Genomic DNA, 19,682 nt, shown 5'->3' with positions numbered 1-19,682 from the left:
CTGAATCAGTTAAGTGGAATTCAGCCATCGTGTCTTTATTTCTTTTTCAGGCCTGTGCTTTCCCTACAGTCACATGTCAGCATGTCGCCTGTGATAAAGGCTGGCAAAAGGCCTTTCAGGACAGCTGAAGACTACAGTCCCGCAGATTGTTTTACGTACGATATTGCGAGCAGAGAAGTTGCGTATTGGGTCCTCAGCAGCCAGAGAGACGGAGCTGAGCATGATGAAGACCAGGATGAGGTTGGTGAAGATCTGATGGTTGATCAGCTTATGGCAGAATACGCGAAAACTAGAGCAGAAAGTAAAACAAAGCAGAAGAAACAGAGAGTGAGGGAGGCGCAGAGGGAGAGAACGTACAGCGAGTCTGGTTTTGTGACACAGCTTTAACTGTGTGTCGTGTCGCTGTTGTTCATCATTGTGACTCACGGGTTTGTGCTGCTGAAGATGAAGAAGGCGCTGCCCGCCGGGATGGGCGGAGTCTTCTCCTTGATGGTGAGCTCAGACAGCCTCGGAGGACGAGGCCCTGAAGGGACTTCAGGGAGGTCGTCATTATTGTCATCATCGTCATCACACACTGAGAAACAGAACAGTTAATATTTAACAATAATAATAACACTTTTTCAGTGGCTGTTTTTGTCTCCTGTTTTGTCATATTTTGTTTTGACCCATTTCTCTGTTGACTTGGTTTTCTTTTGACATGTTATTCTAAAGTGAAATGAATTGATTGAAATTTTGTCTCTGTCTCTTTCTGAATCGTCTCTAATCACAGAATCACTTGGACACAGAATGATTTCATTTAATGGGTGGTGTTATTGGCACATCTGCATAATCACTGGTATGTTTAATATTTTTAATTTAATTTAATGTATGCCTTTGCTCTCCCTGCATCTTGTCCACAGTTGGAATTTGTGCCACATGAAACTGGATGAATTGGATGGATTACTGGTCTGGGTCCTTCTCCTCGCTCTAGACAAGTCACTTTTACCTGCAGAGTTGATGGCAGGATACGATTCTTTGCCTTCCTCCAGCAGGACGTCTGCTGGAACCTACACACAGTGATCAGGTTCAGCATGATAAACATGTACAAATACTGAGAGGAAAGCTCCAACATATAATGTGCTTTAAGAGAGGGGCAATGTTTTACCTTGGTCTCTCCATCCTTGTTTTCTGTTATCTCAACTCTTTTCTTATCTGTGCTTGCATCCCTGTTAGGCACAGATAAAACCGTGAGAAACTAACAAGGCAGAAGGATATTTCTTTCTGCCAACGGAAAGTGACAAATGTGGGGAAAGTCTCCAAAAATAATTAAAACATTAAAATGTGTAATATAGAGGTGTCCGAAGCTGTACTTGGCACTATTCTTCCTCTTCTTGGCCTCTTCTTCCTCCTTCTGTGCTGTGTTGAGGCTCTCCGCGTCTGCCAGGTTGTCAACGGCGATGGCCAAGAAGACGTTTAGCAGGATGTCTGGTCACGTGACTTAAGCAGAAAACACTGGCCAATGTGAAAAACCCACCTGGGCTTTAGGACATATAAGACAACGTCGGACATGCGAGTCTGAAAATGTGGCTTTGTCTTTGCGTGAGAACATGTATGTGTGTTTCTGGCCGGCAGGATACAGTTTCCACAGATGAAGAGGATGATGAAGTAAATGCAGACCACCATTCCAGACGAGGCCGGGCCACCGTACGCCATGATGCCGTCATACATCACCGTGTTCCAGTCTTCACCGGTCAAGATCTGGCCAACACAATAAACAGTGGAAGCCAATTCTGTCATTTATTCTTTGACTGATCGATTTGCCCAACAGTGAAGCATTCTAATTATCATTGGAGAGTATGCTGAGTTAGTCCTTCTTTGTCCTGTTATTGAAGACACTGCGTTGTAACTCATGCAAATCGTACCTGAAGGAAGTAGAAAGGAAAGCCTCACCTGGAACACAGTGAGCAGGGCTTGCGGGAAGTTATCAAACGTGCTCCTCTTGGTCACAGTCTCGTCAAAGTTGAACTTGCCCCCAAACAGCTGCATGCCGAGCAGGGAGAAGATAATGATGAAGAGGAAGAGCAGCAGCAGCAGGGAGGCGATGGACTTCATGGAGTTGAGCAGAGAGGCCACCAGGTTACTAAGAGATGCCCAATGGCTAAAGAGGAAAAAACATAAATCAATTAACAGAAGGAACGACACACTGAATGGTTTTATTTTTGAAAGTGATTTGCGCTCTTTTAATGTGAGAACAGCATCCAAACACTTGCAGGCTTATGTTGGCTGCAGCACGGTCTGCCTTCAAACTTAATGCCCTGTCTATAAGCTGACATTCATATGTTTAATCTACCTTAAAACCTTTAAAACTCTTGGATGTGTTTTGCACTGTTTGCACTGTCTTTGAAACATTTAAGTCATCTCTATTGCACCCCGGAAACTAACACAGGAGTTTCAGCTGCTCACCGAGTGACCTTGAAGATCCTGAGGAGTCGTACGCAGCGAAAAACAGAGATGCCCAGCGGAGACATGATGGCAAGCTCCACCAGGATGGTCTCTATGATGCCTCCACACACCACGAAACAGTCAAAGCGGTTAAACAGGGACACGAAGTAGGCCTGCAGCCCCAAGCTGTACATCTTCACCAGCATCTCCAAGGTGAACATCGCCAGGAGAACTTTGTTGGCTACGTCTGGAGAGGAACAAATCATCAAACCTCTCATAGCTAAAGTCAAGAAAACTGACCTGAATAGAGGTTTTATAACCAGAAAAAGCAGATACCCTGTACTTCAGTCAGCCAGTCCGGCTGGTTGTAGTGCTCAGATGCGATGGTGAGAGTGTTGAGGAACACCAAGATGATGACCAGCCAATAAAATGTCACAGATTTCACGGCTGCACGACACTTCCTGCGACAGAAACGGTTCCACCGTCGCCACTGACGACTGACAGACAATAAATCTACTTTAGGATGGATGGTCAGGATACACAGGACCACATTAGAAGAGTTAATAAGCCATGATTAAAACTTTTTATTCTAAAAATAGTGGGAAATTGTATTGAATTTAACACATTTTGGAATTGAATCTTCTGACTTTGTAATACATGTATATGTATTTGATTAGAACGTTTTATTTATCACTTAAACAATATGAAATATGAAAACACAATATCACAGTATGCAACTGGACAAAAATGAAGTATAAAGAGGACTGAGGTGGATTTTAGGTGCGGAACAGGGAAAAAAACACAAGGATGAACCTGTGGAGTGATGAGGATAAAGACTGCTGGGTCAGAAAATAACACAGACACTGGATCAACCAATGAGAATGTTTGAGGTCTGAGCAATTCAAATACAAGGTAAGAATGAGCCATGCAAGATGAGTTGAATTAGGCGGCTAACATGCAGTGTCATACAGTATCAAGGTACTAACCTGCACTTTGACTTAGTAATTTTTTGACTGGGGAGAATAAAATATGAGGCAACTTTAAGCAAAGAGCAACAATTTGCACTCTGTGTTTGAAATAGTCACTGTGTCCATCGACTGTCCTTCATCAGGTCAATAATAAGAGGTAAACCTCTTTTTAAGTAGCTCATCAGGATAATAATAATAATGACGATACATCATCACACTTACCACAGCGGTCCACAGCAGGGCGATTTGTCCTCCACGCCGTTGTGATTCTCTGTGTTCACAGACTCAGTCTCACTCGTGGGTATGCTCGCTGTGGTATTACACACACATACACACACAAAAAGTCATGTGAGATGATGATAAAATGCCGAGTTAACAAAGAGGTTTAGGACATAAAAAATGTGTCCTGATGGAAACAGGTTTCAGCATTTCACATTTTAATAGATTTTCCTATTGACACCCATGCATTTTTGGTTTGGCTTGGCTCCAGGCTGATGAAATGTGTTTTAAGTAAAAAATGCTTCTTTTTTTTAAAGACAGAACATAGAAAAGAAGGTCAGGATCAATTCTCTAATCTGCTGTCAAGGGAATCACACATTAGACTGAAACTATTACAAGATAGAAAAGCCTTCACTGTTCAAAAAAAATAATCTTAAGTGTCCAATTTGCCCTTTTCTGGTTGTAGGTGCGTCATCATGGCACATAGCTGACAGGCCAAACCAAACCAACAGATAAAAAGCACATACAATGCAGGTGTGAAAATGCTGGAGTGACTCCTTCTCAAAGTTTGACATTAATTGAAAAGGAAATTATTGCAGGTTCTTCCTTAATTACAGAAGATTTTTGTTCTCAAAGATAGAGACAGACAGTATCCAATTTGGGATGGACCCCCGGATGTTGGAGTTGCACCATGTGAAACCAACTGTCCTGTTTTGTGGATGCTGCAAAATGATGAATTTGAAGGTTTCTGCATAGATCAAATCACAGTGAGTACATGCTGCCAGACCTGAGTCAAATTGGACCTTGTAAATATTTCTTGTCACTTTTTAGGCAATTTATCAATTGGAAATACTATCAGAATACAAATATTGTCAGTCAGATTGAAGAGTTTGCTTGTGTTGAATGTTGAATCTTTGCTGTACTGATTGAACTGTTCACTTTGAATATTTGATCTATTGGAACTATTTGGTGCAGGTCTGTATGCTGCAACATGTATAACCATAGTCAGATGGTTACAACATACAGTATATTAAAAACCATATATACTGAACATGCATAAAATACCATCTTTATAAGTGACAAATGAAAGGAATTCAAAATGATTATGACTGGATGAAGGATCTGAACACAAATACTTGCAGTCATGAGATTAACTGAATGCATTTCTATACAATACACCATATTATAATGTGTGTCAGGATAGAATATTTAACTGGTACTCAAATAAACATAAGTTGAATAAATTTTGTCGACAAAAAAAGTTTAATTTCCACTCAAAATGTAAAAAATGTGGAAGTAAAGTATGTCGAGCATGTTTTGACATGCTTTACTTCCGCACATGGCAAAGAATTGGAAACATCTAATTTCATGATTTATCACAGACTTTGTTACACTGAAATATATTATTAATTTTAATTTTATTCTAGGCCATGTATAGCAACAGTAGCATGCACTAAAATTAAGTTTTAAAAAACACATTGTATATTGTATCTTTTAGCTTTTAACGTGCGAGTATACATGTGCTTTTGTATAATCAATATGCTTAAAATTAAATCATGCTCAAGATGAACGCAATCTCCATTATATGAAGGCTTTATTTGTATTATGTTGCTGTTATTTTAAATTAAAGGCCACATCCCTCATAAACGTAGCTGATGCTCGGTACACATCCCCCCACCACTCTCTTCTACAGCACACAGTGTTGATTCATTTCACTAGCTATTAGGACTTGCTGTAGGGACCAATGTGATACCAAGGAGCTCAGAGATAATGGATGATGATGTGTTGGATGAAATTAGTTTACTTATGATATGGAAACAGACAACAGAGGGCATGCAAACACAAAAGCAAAAACAAAAGCATACGCAAAGCACATGCAGGCAAAGGCAACCTCCAGGACAAAGATGAGCTGTTCTTGATGAACATGCGCCAATAAAACACTCCCAGATGTGCGCACACACACACACACACACATTTACCCTGTGTCTCTGTGGACTGAGTGAACCAGCCAAACTTTCCTTTCTTCTTCTCAGTGAGGTCAGCCAGCGTGACCCCTTGGTGTTACCAACATGCAGTTCACACAGCCAGACAGCAGAGGAAGCAGTGAGTCAGTACACAGCAGAACAAGAGAGAGAGAGAGAGGTACGCACGGCAAGAGACACTGCAATACAAACTACAGTACAGACACAGCTACCATGTCCAGAAAAACTGCAAAACACATGTACCGGACATACAATAATATCCTTTTGGCATAACAGGCTGACTACAGAATCTGAGCTTGGACTCTGCTGTCCTACTACACTAATCCTTCATCTGTTATATTCACTTCTAGCATGAAGGGGACTGGCTCATCACAGGAAAGATAAATATTAAAAAAGCTGAAGAGAATAATGGAAAGCAGCTTGTTTTGTGCTGACCCGAGAGTAAAAACTCACAGACCGTATCTACTAATTGAAGCATGATAGTATGTAGTAGCCAAGAGTAATAGATCATATGTATATGAGCCAGTCCGGTATGTATTAGCTATTGGCAGATATTGGTGTTTATGTCAGCTGATAAGCTTGAGGTAGTTTTGAAACAGTGTCGTTCTTCGATCGTCCACCAGAGATCACCTGCTGTAAAATGTCCCGCTCAGGACAAATGTCTTGGTCATAATCCTTTAAAAGACTTCATTTCAGCTCTACTTTTTTAGGTCTAGTTTCTGGACAGAGTAACTATTACTACAATGTCAGACTGGAAAGGATTAGCAGTAAACAGGACTTTAGTGCGGAAACAGAAGCTAAAAGGCAGAGAACAACTGTTGGCGACAAGCGAGGAAGAAGTGACGAAACAAAAGGAAGAAAAAGGAGACAGAAGGGAAAAACTAATGTTAGCAGCTGTCTACAGACAGTTTTTTACAAGGCACGCACGCACTGCAGGAATCAAGGAGAGAAAGTTAGTGTGTTGTCTCGGGTGTGTAGTCTACAACAACTGCAGAGGTAAAAGCAGGGAAATTACTGGAGGTAAACAGACAGGTGCGTACAGTATACTGACTGCACTGTGAATGGTTTTAAGGCACTGAAGCAGTGAGAAGGATAGAGGCGAGGCTACAAGCCACAGCACTCTGCAGGCCACTGGACTTATTCACACACTCTTACTATAACGAAGCCTCATCACACACATTCTTTCAAGGAAACAGATGGATTTACATCCCCGGTTTTTATGTAGCTGCACATTCAGCAGAACCACAGGTCTTTCTTTATTTTATGCCTTCTTCTACAGCACTTCATCAAAACCTGCCCTTACATTACCCACAGTTCAACTGAACCACCTACAACTGGCTCAGAGAATCACGTGTCATACTGGCTCTTTATTAATGTTTTATAATCACTCATAATAAAACACTTATTAATGCAAGAAGTCAATGAAATAGCCAGTATGGATGGGGCTGTATAGTGACATAAACAGCTGGAGTTGGTCACTGGCAGTTGAAGTTTGGACCAGGACAGGGAGACTGAATTCAGGAAGTGGAGGCTTGGACAATGCAGATAGTGTGAAACACTGCACACAGATGAATGATGATGGACGATGGAGCGCTGCTTAAACAGCGTCTGTGTCTCAGGCTAAAGAGCAAAAGAGCGAGTGAGCACATCAGGAAGCAGTCAGACGGAAAGGGAGGGAGGGACGCTGTTACAAAAAAGAAGAGCTTTACTGTGTAGAATCTTTCATCTCACAATACGCCCATTTTCAGGTTCATACTTTCATTCTGGGTGTCCACTAAAAAGTGTTTCTATTCTTTATATGATGATTTGGTGATATATTTGGTGATAGGAGAGGGTGGTTATGAAAACGGATGGGACAGGTACTATAAATACAATCATTGGTGGAGCTTTGCACCTGTAGCAGAAACATGCTCCACTTCTGCTTGGCAGATTTATTGCTTTTCCCCCGCTGTGTGATACATTAAAATCCATCTGGCATATTGTACAAAAAGCAGGGCTTTGACTGACGTTGCTCTTCATTAAGTGCGGGTAATGCTCCTTCCAGTTTTACAAACTTTTAGCCATCTAGGCACTCCATCCCTCTCAATTTTATCCATCATGATCTTCTTCTTCTTCTTGTTTTATTGGCAGGTGCCGTCTTGACCGAATGATGTCACTCAGTGTTACAGCTAATGTTCTACACACTGCCACCTGCTGTGCTGGAGGGGAATGTAGCGAACACAACAAATAGGCTGTAATGCATGATGGTTCACGATGGATCAACATGACAAAAACATGGGAGATTTCAGGGGAGAATATTTAACGGGAGGACAGCGGGAGGGAAAGGTAAATTGTGGGAGAATCGTGGGACAAATGGGAGGGTGGACAGGTCTGGTTTTTAAGGCCCCCTTCCTAAAAAGCTTAGTCTGCAGCGATTGGTCAGCTCTGACAGGCCTGAGTCAGCACCTCCGGTGTTTTCATAGTAGCTCTGCTGGCGTCTTTGTGACATCACAACCTTAAGGCACAGTTTCTGAATACGGGCGGCATGCTGCATGTATGCTTACATGAAGAAGCAGAAAATGAGCGACTGTAGACTGCTGGTGCACAGCAAGGCAGCACACACCTGTTCCCTCCGTCCAATCAAACTACAGGATCTTACTGCCCTAAACCAGGTGGTGCTACAACAAAACCACAGTAAAGCACAGCTAAATGTACTGTCTCATACACACACACAACGACAAACGTCCAAATTTACCCCTGCGTTGTCATGGCAACTGGCACATGCAAGGCCACGACAAAGACCAAAAATCATAGCACTGCTGTCGCCCTGTTCCTGCTACCTTGGCTGAAGTGACAGTTTTCGCTCGCTTCCTTCACAGCACTGTTGCGCCACCCCAAGGAGTTTTTTTTTTCTGAGGAGTCCTCTAGCAATAATCCAGGAAAAACAAAACAGCGGAGGGGCAGTATTTGACTGCAGTACAGTTCCCTCTGAGTAGCAAACTACTGGTTAGTGTTGGGGGTTCAACAGGAAAGGATCTCACAACTCTCTAACATGCAGTGAATTTAGTTTTGTGAGGGATAAGTATCCACAGCACATGTGCAATACCCCAACCTTTATGTGTAACATTTACTACTGTTGCAGCCCATTGTGTCATTGTGTCACAGCGATGTAAACAAACAGAATATAAACATGGAAGTAATTAATTCTACCCTTGACCTATTTAATGGCAGCAATGTAAAATATAAAGGCACTGAATAATAGCAGAAAAATAGAAGGTAAAAACATGTCTTAAGAGGACTGCTGTCATACTAACCCATTATGTGCTTCACTCAGTAACTATGGTGAATGTCTCATTTTGGTGCAGTTTGGTTTCCGGAACGATTCACTCTTGCAGAAACAGTCTGTGTATTAAACTGTACCAGTTGATACTTGGATAAAGATATATTTTCTTTGTGAGGTGACACCCGCCTGCAGCATTTGATCCCGTCCCTTTGGAATGGATTTGAGATTCAACTGTTTGCTCGTCTAACTGCAACGTGTTTGTAGTTTCATTTGGCCAACGTCTAACTATAAGAAAAAGTCATGTATTATTATTATTATGTACCAACGTCTTTCAGTCACACAGCTGAAGCAGGGCAATTTGTTCCAGATAACAAAAAGAATTTTCTTTATGACACCTTGAAGGCAAAGCACCAGTGAGTGGAGTAAAAGCCGACAGAAGAGTAATGGATTGCCCCCCTCATCTGCCTCCTTTCACTATCAGTGGGATAAAGAGATGTGCAGCATTATTTAAAGGCAGAAGAGTGTAAGGCTCAGTAACTCACGGTTACGCTTGCCCTCCTCGTCTCCCTCCTCCTCGTTCTCGGGGTCGATGTCCTCGGCTTGGGTGATCCAGTCCAGGTAGCCTTTCAGGTCTTCCTCTAACTGCTGCTTCTCACGTAGCTTCTGGAAGTCTCCCCGGGCTTTGGCCTTCTCTCGCTCTTTGGAAAACTCTCTGGACAGGGCAGAGTCACATAATACTGTAGAGCATGTAGAGCAGCGGTGCCCAAATTTTTTTCCCTTGGAGGGAACCTCAGTGGTGGTAAACACCTTCTGTACCTCGAGCCCAAGTTCCCTGAAGTGCATAGCATCACTCTGCCTACAGCACTCAGATTATGAAAAATAATGAATAATTAGGGATCTTACATATTATTTGATGGCATTCTTAGTGTTTGGTTGAGTTTAGCACATCAAAATGAGTCAACACAGTGGCAAAAATCAGCGCAAAACAAACAGCAGCACACTCAGGACCTACCCGCTCAACACACCCAACACCAAGTTGAGAACAAAGAAGGATCCAAAGATGACCAGACTGACAAAGTAGACCCACGGCAGCTCGAAGCCCATTGCATCATTCATCTAAACAGAGACACAAGCAGAGAAGGAGAAAAGAGGCTCACATACTATATGTTAGACCAGGTTTATTGATATTTTGTGCTTCACAGTTGCGTATGTTCTCTTCTTTTGTTATGTTGTTTTATTTTTTTTATTTTACAATTAAAAAGTGTCACATTTGCATACAATTCTTTCCTATTTCATAAAACTTGCCTCAGTGAATTGAAATGTTTTATCACAGTAAACCCAAAGAGACTCAAACTCGCTAAAATTGAGGCCAGAAAAAGAAAAGAAGAAAGTCTTAAATTTCTCACATGTAAGAGTTAGTAAGTAGGAGTAGGGTCCCATCATGCTTACAACTACAGTACTGGCAATAAATAAAATGTAATTGACTGGAGACAGATCAACGCCCATAATGTCCGTCAGAGGGAAAAGATCTTCAGCTCTGAGCCACCACTAAAACTGGAGCTGGAACTGTGAACCACTAGAGGGCACCATGTGAGAGACAACTGGTTTAGCCATGAGTGGAGGAGGTATTAGTAAATGAGATATCTTTTAGTAATGACTGTGGCAAATGACCACACTACACAGCTAAAGTGCCTTTTAATAGAGCTGTTCGGCAAAGGGTTGATAGCTGGAGTTTGTCCTTTTAGAACCGCACAACTGGGTTTTTTACGCAGTTCAAATAATCTCTACACATTTGACACTTGACTTTTCTTCACCCTGCGCACATGCAATTCTACTACACTCATATTCCCTCTAAAAAAAAAAAAGCCCCACGCCAGCTGGCATCGCAGAGAAAACATAAAGCACTGCCTCAACTCGCCCTGCAGCGGGTCAGATTTAATCTATCCCTCGTCTATCACCTAGCTTCTTTTAGGCTTGCAGAGTCTTCTTCTTTCGTCATGTTCACAGCGGTATTAGCATGGGATCGCCATGGAAACACATACATGCATAAGAGAAGTAAAGAGTGTGTGAGGACGACAGAGAAAGAGAAGGAGGGTGAGAGGTCCATTATTTCATAGATGAGGGTCTCCATCAATAAAAGGATGTGGGCGGGTTGTGATGAAAACTCATTCTGAGTTGAGTTTCAGTGCTGAGTGTTTTGGCTAATTAAAAGCTGTTGGTGATTTTTGCTAATGAGGAGCTGAGGGTTTTGAAGAGAGCCTGGCTTTTTTTATTATTATTATTATTTTAAAATACTTGTTTTACTAAAAGAAGGGTGAGGACTCAGTCTACAGTTCTCAGTCACGATTTCTTTGTAGGAGAGACAGTGTCAGAATGTCTCCTGTGGCCTGCAGATTATTAGTAAACCTTTTAATTTATCATTAGACATCATTATTCTCATCATGCCCTTCATGATGATAACATACATGTCACTTTTTATGCCATTTTATTAATTCTGTCCATGTTACAGTTAAAGCCAACGTAAATGTAACAATGGTAATGTCTTATGAAAAGCAGAAGACAAGACTCATAGTTTATCATAGTTTCAAGCAAGCTGGAAGTAACACAGTATTTCACAAGGTTCTGTCAAAGTCACACGTCTGAAAAGTGACACATGAATTAATGAACAAAAAAACATGAAGCCAAATTTGGGCTTCATCAGAGTAACTTTGCGGCAGATTACCCAGTAGAGAACATCGGTCCAGCCCTCCATGGTGATGCACTGGAACACAGTGAGCATGGCAAATAAAAAATTGTCGAAGTTGGTGATGCCGTTGTTGGGGCCTTGCCAACCCTCTCTGCAAACTGTGCCATTGAGCAGGCAGTGACGGCCATGCCCCGATACCGCGCACGGCGTGGACTCTTCCTCTGCGAGGGCACCTGAGGGCACAGGGTCAGACGGATGAATCAACCAAGAACTTTCTTAGAGTATTTCTATTACAGAAATGCATTTACATGGCACAGTTATCAGGGAACATCTGCAAAACATGATGGTACACACGCACATATATTCATAGTAGACAGGCCCACAACATTTTGAAGTTTCCCTTGTTTTGCTGTACACATGCCCCACACTCCACCCCACCTGCACACACATGAAAACTAAGCTAAACTAAGTGCCTTTCTCAGGGCCGACAGATCAGACACAAGGGAGCGGGGATTAAAGGGAGCCTCCGTCTCGCTCTGTCATGACCTCTCGACTTAAGCGTACAATGCTTCTCCTGACGTCCGCAAGCAAACAGATCAAAACAGATCAAAGCAAGAAAGAGAGGGAAAGATTAGGTGAAAGGTGTGTGAGAGAGAGGGGAACGCTCTATGAAAACTGCTGTCATATAGCCCGCCACTCGTGGTGACTTAAGCTGCTATGCTCCCGTCTGTCAGCTATTTTGGAATATAACTGTGGTTTTGTGCATGTGCATGCAAGTATATACTGTATGGACATACTTGATGTTTATGACTCACAAGCATCCATCAATTTATCCTCACTTCTTGAATAATTCTGCCACATCGGCAGTGCTAAAGGTCAAACCTGTTTACATAATAGCCAGATATTAGTCATTTAATCACTGGATTTAATCCACCATCTGTTGTTCTGTCCTGTTTTCAGCAGCTTGTCACCATTCACATACAAGGTACATGTGTCCATTCATTCTCAGGGATTAAAGCCTGTATCTATCCTAAGATGAGATGTTCAGGTCTATTCAAACAGTAGGTTTGATGTGGGGCCCAATCTGAAAAGGGTTTAAGGGGTAAAAATAGAATATGTAGAATATAGATTAATTTGCATGAAATTACCCACGCAAGTCTCAAAGTCTGGCTGAAACTGTGGGGGAAAATCAGCCTAAGCAGAATGATACCAAAAAATAACACTCTTCAGACTACCATACCTGTCTGTATCACGTAACATGTGGCGTGCATTTTGCCGATGAAGAGCTCCAAGCCGATGATGGCGTAGATGATAATGACGAAGAGGACCAGCAGAGCGATGTGAAGCAGGGGAACCATGGCTTTAATAATGGAGTTTAAAACCACCTGTAAACCTGCAAACGCACACAGAGGTCAGGGTCAGAGGAAACACAGCTGCATGCGAAAATAAATGCAGGCTTTGCCAAATTTCAGTTGCCACCCATATGACAAAAGTATGAACAGGATATTTGTGCCTGATCTGAATTAATGAACAACCCTTATGTTTTTATTTCAGCTAGAATAGACATTTAGAGCCAATGCTGAATAAAACCCCAAAAAGCAGTCTTGCTCAAAACCAATATACACAATGTCATCAAGGGAAGAACAGAAGTATTTCAGACTAAAAGAAAAGAATGATTGGCTCAAATTAACGTCCAGTCTCGGTTTGTTATTAAGAATATTTCCCCTCTAACTCCAGAAATTTGGAGTCATTGTCATTATTATTATTGTGATATAGAAATGAAGGCTGCGACTAACAATGTTTTTCACTACCGATTAATCATCTTTTCCCGCAATTAAATGGTCTAGCCAATAAGATGTCAGAAATATTGAAACACGTTCAGCACAGCTTCCTAAAGCAGATGGTGATGTCACTAAATTACATTTTCTGACTAACAGTCCAAAACTTAAAGACATTAGACAAAGAAAAGCAGCGTTTCACTCCAGAAAAACGTAGCAGGCCAGCCAGAGATGAGTAGATGGTTATTTAGCTGGCAGCTGGCACTTGGACAACCCTCTATTTATACTGCAGAGTACAAGTTTTCACACACATACACACACACACACACACACACACACACACACAAAGACAAACAGTACACAGAAAAGCAAACAGCAGGTAGACACTCATAGAAACATGCAATCCAATCTATGGGTTGTCATAATGTCATTATCTATATCTCAATGCCTCATAATACCGCTGAATGAGCATGAAAGCCAACAAACCGGCCTCAGTGGCATCGGCAAACAAGGTGAAATATCACCAGCATAATTATACAGCATATACCGCCCAGCAAAGACAAACGCTAAACTAGAGCAGAAGTGAAAATGTCGTTTCAGCTCGGTTCAACTCTGTCTTTCCCAGAGGTCCTTTTCCTCCCTGAGACCCGTGAATGATACGTTTCCATGGCAACTCAAAGAATGCAGACGCATAGGGGAAACTTCACATGAGGTCAAATGTGTGCTGAAAACAGAAAGAGTGGAGGAAGCAATATTTCCTGGGTGATGAAGGAATTGGGCACAAATGTACAGACTAAGCAGCTGTTTTCTTTGCAGGAAGGAAAGTTTTCAAATATGAATAATATATGTCAATAACCTGATTTTTATCATTACAGCTGTATGAAAGAGTTGCAACGGGCTATAACAGATGTGCAAATTGGTGTATTTTGAATTTTAATCAATGCTTCTTATCTCTATTTTGAACTAATTTTATTGTGGTTATTCAGCATTATGTGTGTCTTTGGAGGCAGAAATCTCTCAAAAAAATTGTTATAAGTGTTTTCAAATCTGACATTTTCACTTGGAATAGCTAAAAAAGCTTAAGTGTAACTAATGACTGATGATTAATGGTGACAATAATGTAATCGTATCAGTGAGCCATGTCAGCGACCCAGCATGAGCCCACAGTGAATGTGGTGTTCCCTAAAAATAGCTCAAATACAGATCTGACAAAATAATTATCAACACTCTTTGGCACTGTCTCTCCCTCATGTTTGAGTCAGTGCAAACAGGTTCTGGAGCATGCTTAGCCTGACTTCTCTTTTATCCACCCTCACTCTCCAGTCCACCTCAAAAGTCATGCATCACCTGCAGAGGGCAGAGGAAGTCATCTTCAAACCTCCATCTTATTTTAAGTAAATAGGGTTTAAGTAAATTGGAAGAAATAACAAATCACTTTAATTTTGTATTTTAGAATGAAAAACTACTAAAAATGTTAGGGTTAGGGTTAAGGCCTTTTCCACAGCAGACATTTTGACTTGTCATAGCAGGAAAAGCAGAGGGTGTTATTAATAACATGAACAATGGCTCAGTTCTATTCAACTGTGCTAGTAAGCCATGACAACAGCATGGACAATTCTAGGACTCTGAAACAGAGGCAGCAAAATGGAAGTCAGTCATCAATAACTGTCATATTCACACCTGTGCTTTTCCTAGTGTGATGTGTCTAAATTTCTCCTGTGAAAAAGGTGTTACAACCCCCCTTTCCACCTGCAGGGACCTGCAGAAGCCTGCAGTCAGGGAGGATTGTTAACCTAATGTGGTGGCACCTGTAAAAGCCTACACCAAAGTTAGAAAGGCCAATTACTGCACATTGTCTTTGTCTCTCTCCTAGGCTCCACTCCTCCAGATTTTGGTTTGTTTTGACATTTTGCTGCCTTCTACACTAACACACATACATTGCTCACTCATCCAAGCATGGATTATCCACTGGGCCGATGGGGCTGGTACCCAGGGGGCCTCTGACCTCCGGGGGCCTCCAAAACTCCACCAACTGTGGCCTCATTCTGTCTTTTTTTTTTATCAAATGCAACTCATTAAGTGTGTGTTTGTGTTGAAATACAAATCTATGAATGCAGAGTTGGTTTACTGGCTGTGTCTGTATCATGATGATGACAAAGAGTCAGCTGACTGGGTATTTGGGTAAAAATTTTACTAACGTTGCCAAAGCTAAAAAAGAATAGATTCGTTAAAGTTAGCTGTTAACTAACAAACGCAGATAAAAATGGTGGAGCAGCAAAGTGAGGGACTAAAAAAGTGACTTCAGAAAAACATTCCAACTATCTTGAATTTTCTCAAAAGTTGGCACGCTGGCAAAGAGCCTGGTGAGGATAATGCTAACACTAACGGCAAAAGGGAGGACAGTAACACAGCAGCCACTTCCAGCTTAGCCATCCCAGCTTGACTGGAAACTACAGCCCTGCGACAGCCACCTGTTCAACTGCCTCACTCCCATCTCCATTCGAGCTACACCAAACAGAGACCAGCTCGACACCGAAGAGGATGGCAGCGACCCAGGGGCCAGTAGGCTGTGTGTCAGGGACAAAACTGCAAAGGTGTGCACTCATTTTCCCACATGATAAGGATTAAAACTGAACTGAGAACAACGCTTTAACTCTCAATCAATGTTGGCAATAGAGTTCGCCAGAGACCTGGACTTTAATGATGTAGTTAAGTGGTCCCTGAACGGGACGGAGTGTGGCGCTTTTCTGAAATGGACAAACGATCAGGTTGTTTTTTTATGAAGCAAAAGGTAAGCCAGTGTGGCCAGTTTGTGGGGTCTGCTCACAGTGATGAAAAAGGCCAATCTTAAGAATCATTACATCTCGAAACATGCTAAACTGGATGAGTTGCAATGAAAAAGGAACTTGGATAAAGTTAATGTTCTTCATTGGGGTTTGGAGGTCCAACAAGTTGCTTTCAGAAAAAGAAAGAACTGAATATATTTGTTTTGCTGTTTAATGTGGAACCAGCTGAAGTGCCGGACAAGCAACAACACGAAATCACTGCAAAGCATCAACCTGCTACTGTGAGCAGGTCTTTTCAAAATGGACCATTTCAGAAACTCAGTTTCACTCAAGACTGACTGACCCAAACCTGGAAAACCAGCTTCAAACAGCATCATCATCATCATCATCACTACCATCTGAGATCAGATGCTTCGCCAAAGGGAAGCAGTTCCAGTCAACGCGGAGGTTAGTGTGATATGTGTGTTCAGTAATTTAATATGGCCAGGGGCACCACCAAGGGAGGTCCGGGGGGGGAGGCAAGGCCGCCCTGACACAATTACTGGTCATCCAGATCATCCCATGTTGCCTTCTTCCTCCAAGTGGAATGCCTGTCTAGGTAATTTCACTTTTCTTTTCACAGCAAGGATGTCATCATTCAACAGATATACTGTACAATTATGCATATGGGAGCCACTAATGTGAAAAGTTCACAGCTTTAATTTACAAGAATGATGATTTAGAACTGTAGGACTGTGTGTACGGGCTTTAAGGGTGACTTGAGACATAGACTCAGGCTTTAAAGCCCCTACACATCAACAGCCCTCTCACACAGGTGTTGTCACATATGTTGCCTAACAAGATTTTTCTCAAGGCTGTGAGGGTGTACACACACCGTGCTTGATTGACAACTATGTCACTGTCCTGTTAGCTTTACTCCACCCGTATAGAAAGATCACTGTTGTCAGCACAAAGATTTATTGACCTGGCCCCGTTTCAGATAGCTATCCGATCTGCCGAAGATGCATGGAGGAAGTGTAAATGAGGTATTCCCAGCATAGCTCCTCCCAATGCCAAACCTGCTTTTAAGCAAAAAAAAAAAAAAAAAAAAAAGGAGAAGTGATCTGAGAGGTCTGTGTTAACTCACTGGGAACTCCAGAGACAAGGCGAAGGGGTCGTAGCACGCGAAAGGCTCGGAGGGCCTTGACATCAAACCCTCCAGGTTTGCCTCCAGACTGGCCGCCAGAGTCGGCATCTTTGGTTATCATCTCCAGAACCACACTGAACAACCTGGAGAGGAGAGAGGGAAGGGGGCAGGAGAGGGAGAGGAGATGTAAAGGGAGAGGGGTGGCAGAGGTTTGAGAGAGAAGGAGAAAGACTGCCACGAAAACAGCAAAAAAGATAAAAGCAACAGAGACAGAAAGCGAAGAACAAAGCCATGTGTCCTCTTTGTACTTCTCTTTGTGTACATGCACCTGTGTGTGCAAGTGTGCACTTACTGTATATACCTGCTTTATGAGTGTGTCCTTTACATCTGTGCATATTTACCTTTACCTTCATCACAGTTTACATTGAAGTATTACTGGGGCCAGGTGGTCTACTAATAAACCGTCACTCTCAACAAGGCCATGCGTGTGTGTGTGTGTGTGTGTGTGTGTGTGTTTGTGTGCACGTGTTTACTTGCGTGTGCATTTGTGTATCCACATGTGCTTGTGCCAAAAACATCACTGTCATCTTGCAACTGGACATAATGAGAATAATAAGACTTACCCCACTATGACGATGACAAAGTCCAGCATGTTCCAGCCGTTTCTGACGTAGGAGTTTTGGTGCATGACCAGGCCATAGGCAATAATCTTCAGAAATGTCTCTATAGTGAAAATGATCAGGAAGGCATATTCTACTGTTTCCTGTATGGAGGGAAAGGAAGGAAGAACAGCAGGAAGGGAGAGAGCCAGGAAATAAGAAGAAGAAAAAGAAAGGAAGAAGAAAAGTTTATTCATGTTCTAGTTTGCCTAAACATCACCAAAGACATTCACCGTGGGCTGAACAATGTGCATGGAAGTTGCCAAAATCGGAGGCAATAAGGCAAACAGGTATAAGGCACAACAACAGAGAAAACACTTCCCCTAGTTACCACAACAGTTGGCATGGCAACTGGTTTCTTTTTTTGTCAAAGCAAGCAGAAAAGTATCTTTGACTTGACTTTGATCAGATCCACAGCCTCATGACTCCTGCTGACTTACAGTACAATCAGGTCTCCAGAAAAGAAAAAAAATGTGTCAAAACGAAGGCACACAGTTTGCCACAGTACACACAGTTTCAATGCTAATCCAGTCCTAAATTTAACAGAAAACCTGAGCATGGTCTTCAAGAAATGTCCCCTGCAAGCTGAGATTGAATTTGCATATCGCATCTAGAGGATGCGCTGAGTGAAAGTCTGAAAAAACTGAATAAAATGCAGCAGTCAAACAGCATAAATCCGTAGTCCACCATGTTTTCTACTTAATCCCAGACCTGCTCAGCTGGGTGGCGAATGAGAGCAAAAATAATGATGTGTTTAGCTTGAAAAACAACAGACATGGGCTCTGTAGTCATAAAAATCACATATTCAAATAGCATTTCCTACATTGATCACCAAATGACTCACCAAATTGTCAGCTCAGTGACGCTTAATGATATAATAATGAATTATGTTCTAACATGTACTGCTGACACAAGTGCTTGTGAGCCACTGCAGCCTGGAAGAACTACATCTGTATGTATCTCTGCGCACAGCTGAATTCATTAATCCAGTTTTAATAATGACAAAGACGTGAGAGGCAGCAAAAGGGAGGAGAGATAAACGATGAATTTATCAAAGCTGAAATCTACATGCAAGGAAGGAAGTGACTCTTATGAGTGGGTGGAGTGAATGCAAGTATGTGTGTCATGTCCCATTTTCTGAGGAGGCGCCTTAACATGATAATGGTTTGGTCCAGGTTTCTGAGAGTGGAGATTCAAATATAAGATCTGTATGCAACCATTTTATCTGTTCAAGAAAAAAAAAATCATGAATAAGATTTTACAATTTTGCACCATTGAATATTTGCAACTGTCATCTGTGTCTTTCATCGCAAAGTAATGTAGCATATCAGGAGTTTTTTTGGAGACATGGAGACGCTTTCTGGTTCAGTCCCGAGGGTTAAAATATCCATACAGTTACATGCAGTTAAATTCATTTGCATACTGTGCATGTCTTCTGGTTTAAGATGTGATATGTGTCTTAAAGTCAGGACACAAATCAGGGAATTTTCATGTTTTTCTTGTTAAACAACCTACACATTCTTCTTTATTTTTTGAGCCACTTTCATGGTCATACTGCAGCATTTAATAGAAAAAAACAAGAATGATCATTTTCTGAGCAAAGCGAAAACTCATTGGGTATCTTGTGAGAGCTCAAGGTTTTTATCTAGCAGCATTGTGAAACATACAACACTGGCATTTTCTGGATGGCTGTGAAATTGTAGCCTTTACACCTCGGACCATATCCGGATGCATTCCGGTGACCCTCGTAGCACGACGCAGGAAGTGATGCATTTCAAAATCCACTTAAGCAACA

At 41.9% G+C, this 19,682-nt stretch overlaps 1 protein-coding gene across 1 annotated transcript in view; it reads right to left on the bottom strand.

The window, feature by feature from the left end:
- The window catches only part of cacna1db (calcium channel, voltage-dependent, L type, alpha 1D subunit, b), an 81,779-nt gene that overhangs the window by 25,872 nt on the left and 36,225 nt on the right, over positions 1 to 19,682 (bottom strand). Inside the window, exons 4-21 of the mRNA XM_041944874.1 lie at positions 17,852 to 17,991; positions 17,590 to 17,615; positions 17,229 to 17,459; positions 12,779 to 12,931; positions 11,575 to 11,771; positions 9,865 to 9,968; positions 9,395 to 9,564; positions 3,612 to 3,699; positions 3,408 to 3,434; positions 2,758 to 2,918; positions 2,443 to 2,668; positions 1,930 to 2,137; positions 1,617 to 1,737; positions 1,350 to 1,464; positions 1,145 to 1,205; positions 986 to 1,046; positions 427 to 574; positions 160 to 289 (exon numbers count right to left, since the gene is read on the bottom strand). Of these exons, the coding sequence (XP_041800808.1) occupies positions 160 to 289; positions 427 to 574; positions 986 to 1,046; positions 1,145 to 1,205; positions 1,350 to 1,464; positions 1,617 to 1,737; positions 1,930 to 2,137; positions 2,443 to 2,668; positions 2,758 to 2,918; positions 3,408 to 3,434; positions 3,612 to 3,699; positions 9,395 to 9,564; positions 9,865 to 9,968; positions 11,575 to 11,771; positions 12,779 to 12,931; positions 17,229 to 17,459; positions 17,590 to 17,615; positions 17,852 to 17,991 (2,367 nt within the window). The remainder of the gene's footprint in view (positions 1 to 159; positions 290 to 426; positions 575 to 985; positions 1,047 to 1,144; positions 1,206 to 1,349; positions 1,465 to 1,616; positions 1,738 to 1,929; positions 2,138 to 2,442; positions 2,669 to 2,757; positions 2,919 to 3,407; positions 3,435 to 3,611; positions 3,700 to 9,394; positions 9,565 to 9,864; positions 9,969 to 11,574; positions 11,772 to 12,778; positions 12,932 to 17,228; positions 17,460 to 17,589; positions 17,616 to 17,851; positions 17,992 to 19,682) is intronic.

The sequence above is a fragment of the Chelmon rostratus genome, chromosome 10, assembly GCF_017976325.1.
Source record: "Chelmon rostratus isolate fCheRos1 chromosome 10, fCheRos1.pri, whole genome shotgun sequence".
NCBI lineage: Eukaryota > Metazoa > Chordata > Actinopteri > Chaetodontiformes > Chaetodontidae > Chelmon > Chelmon rostratus.
The sequence above is the reverse complement of the archived record's forward strand: the minus strand, read 5'-3'. Positions and strand labels throughout refer to the sequence as shown.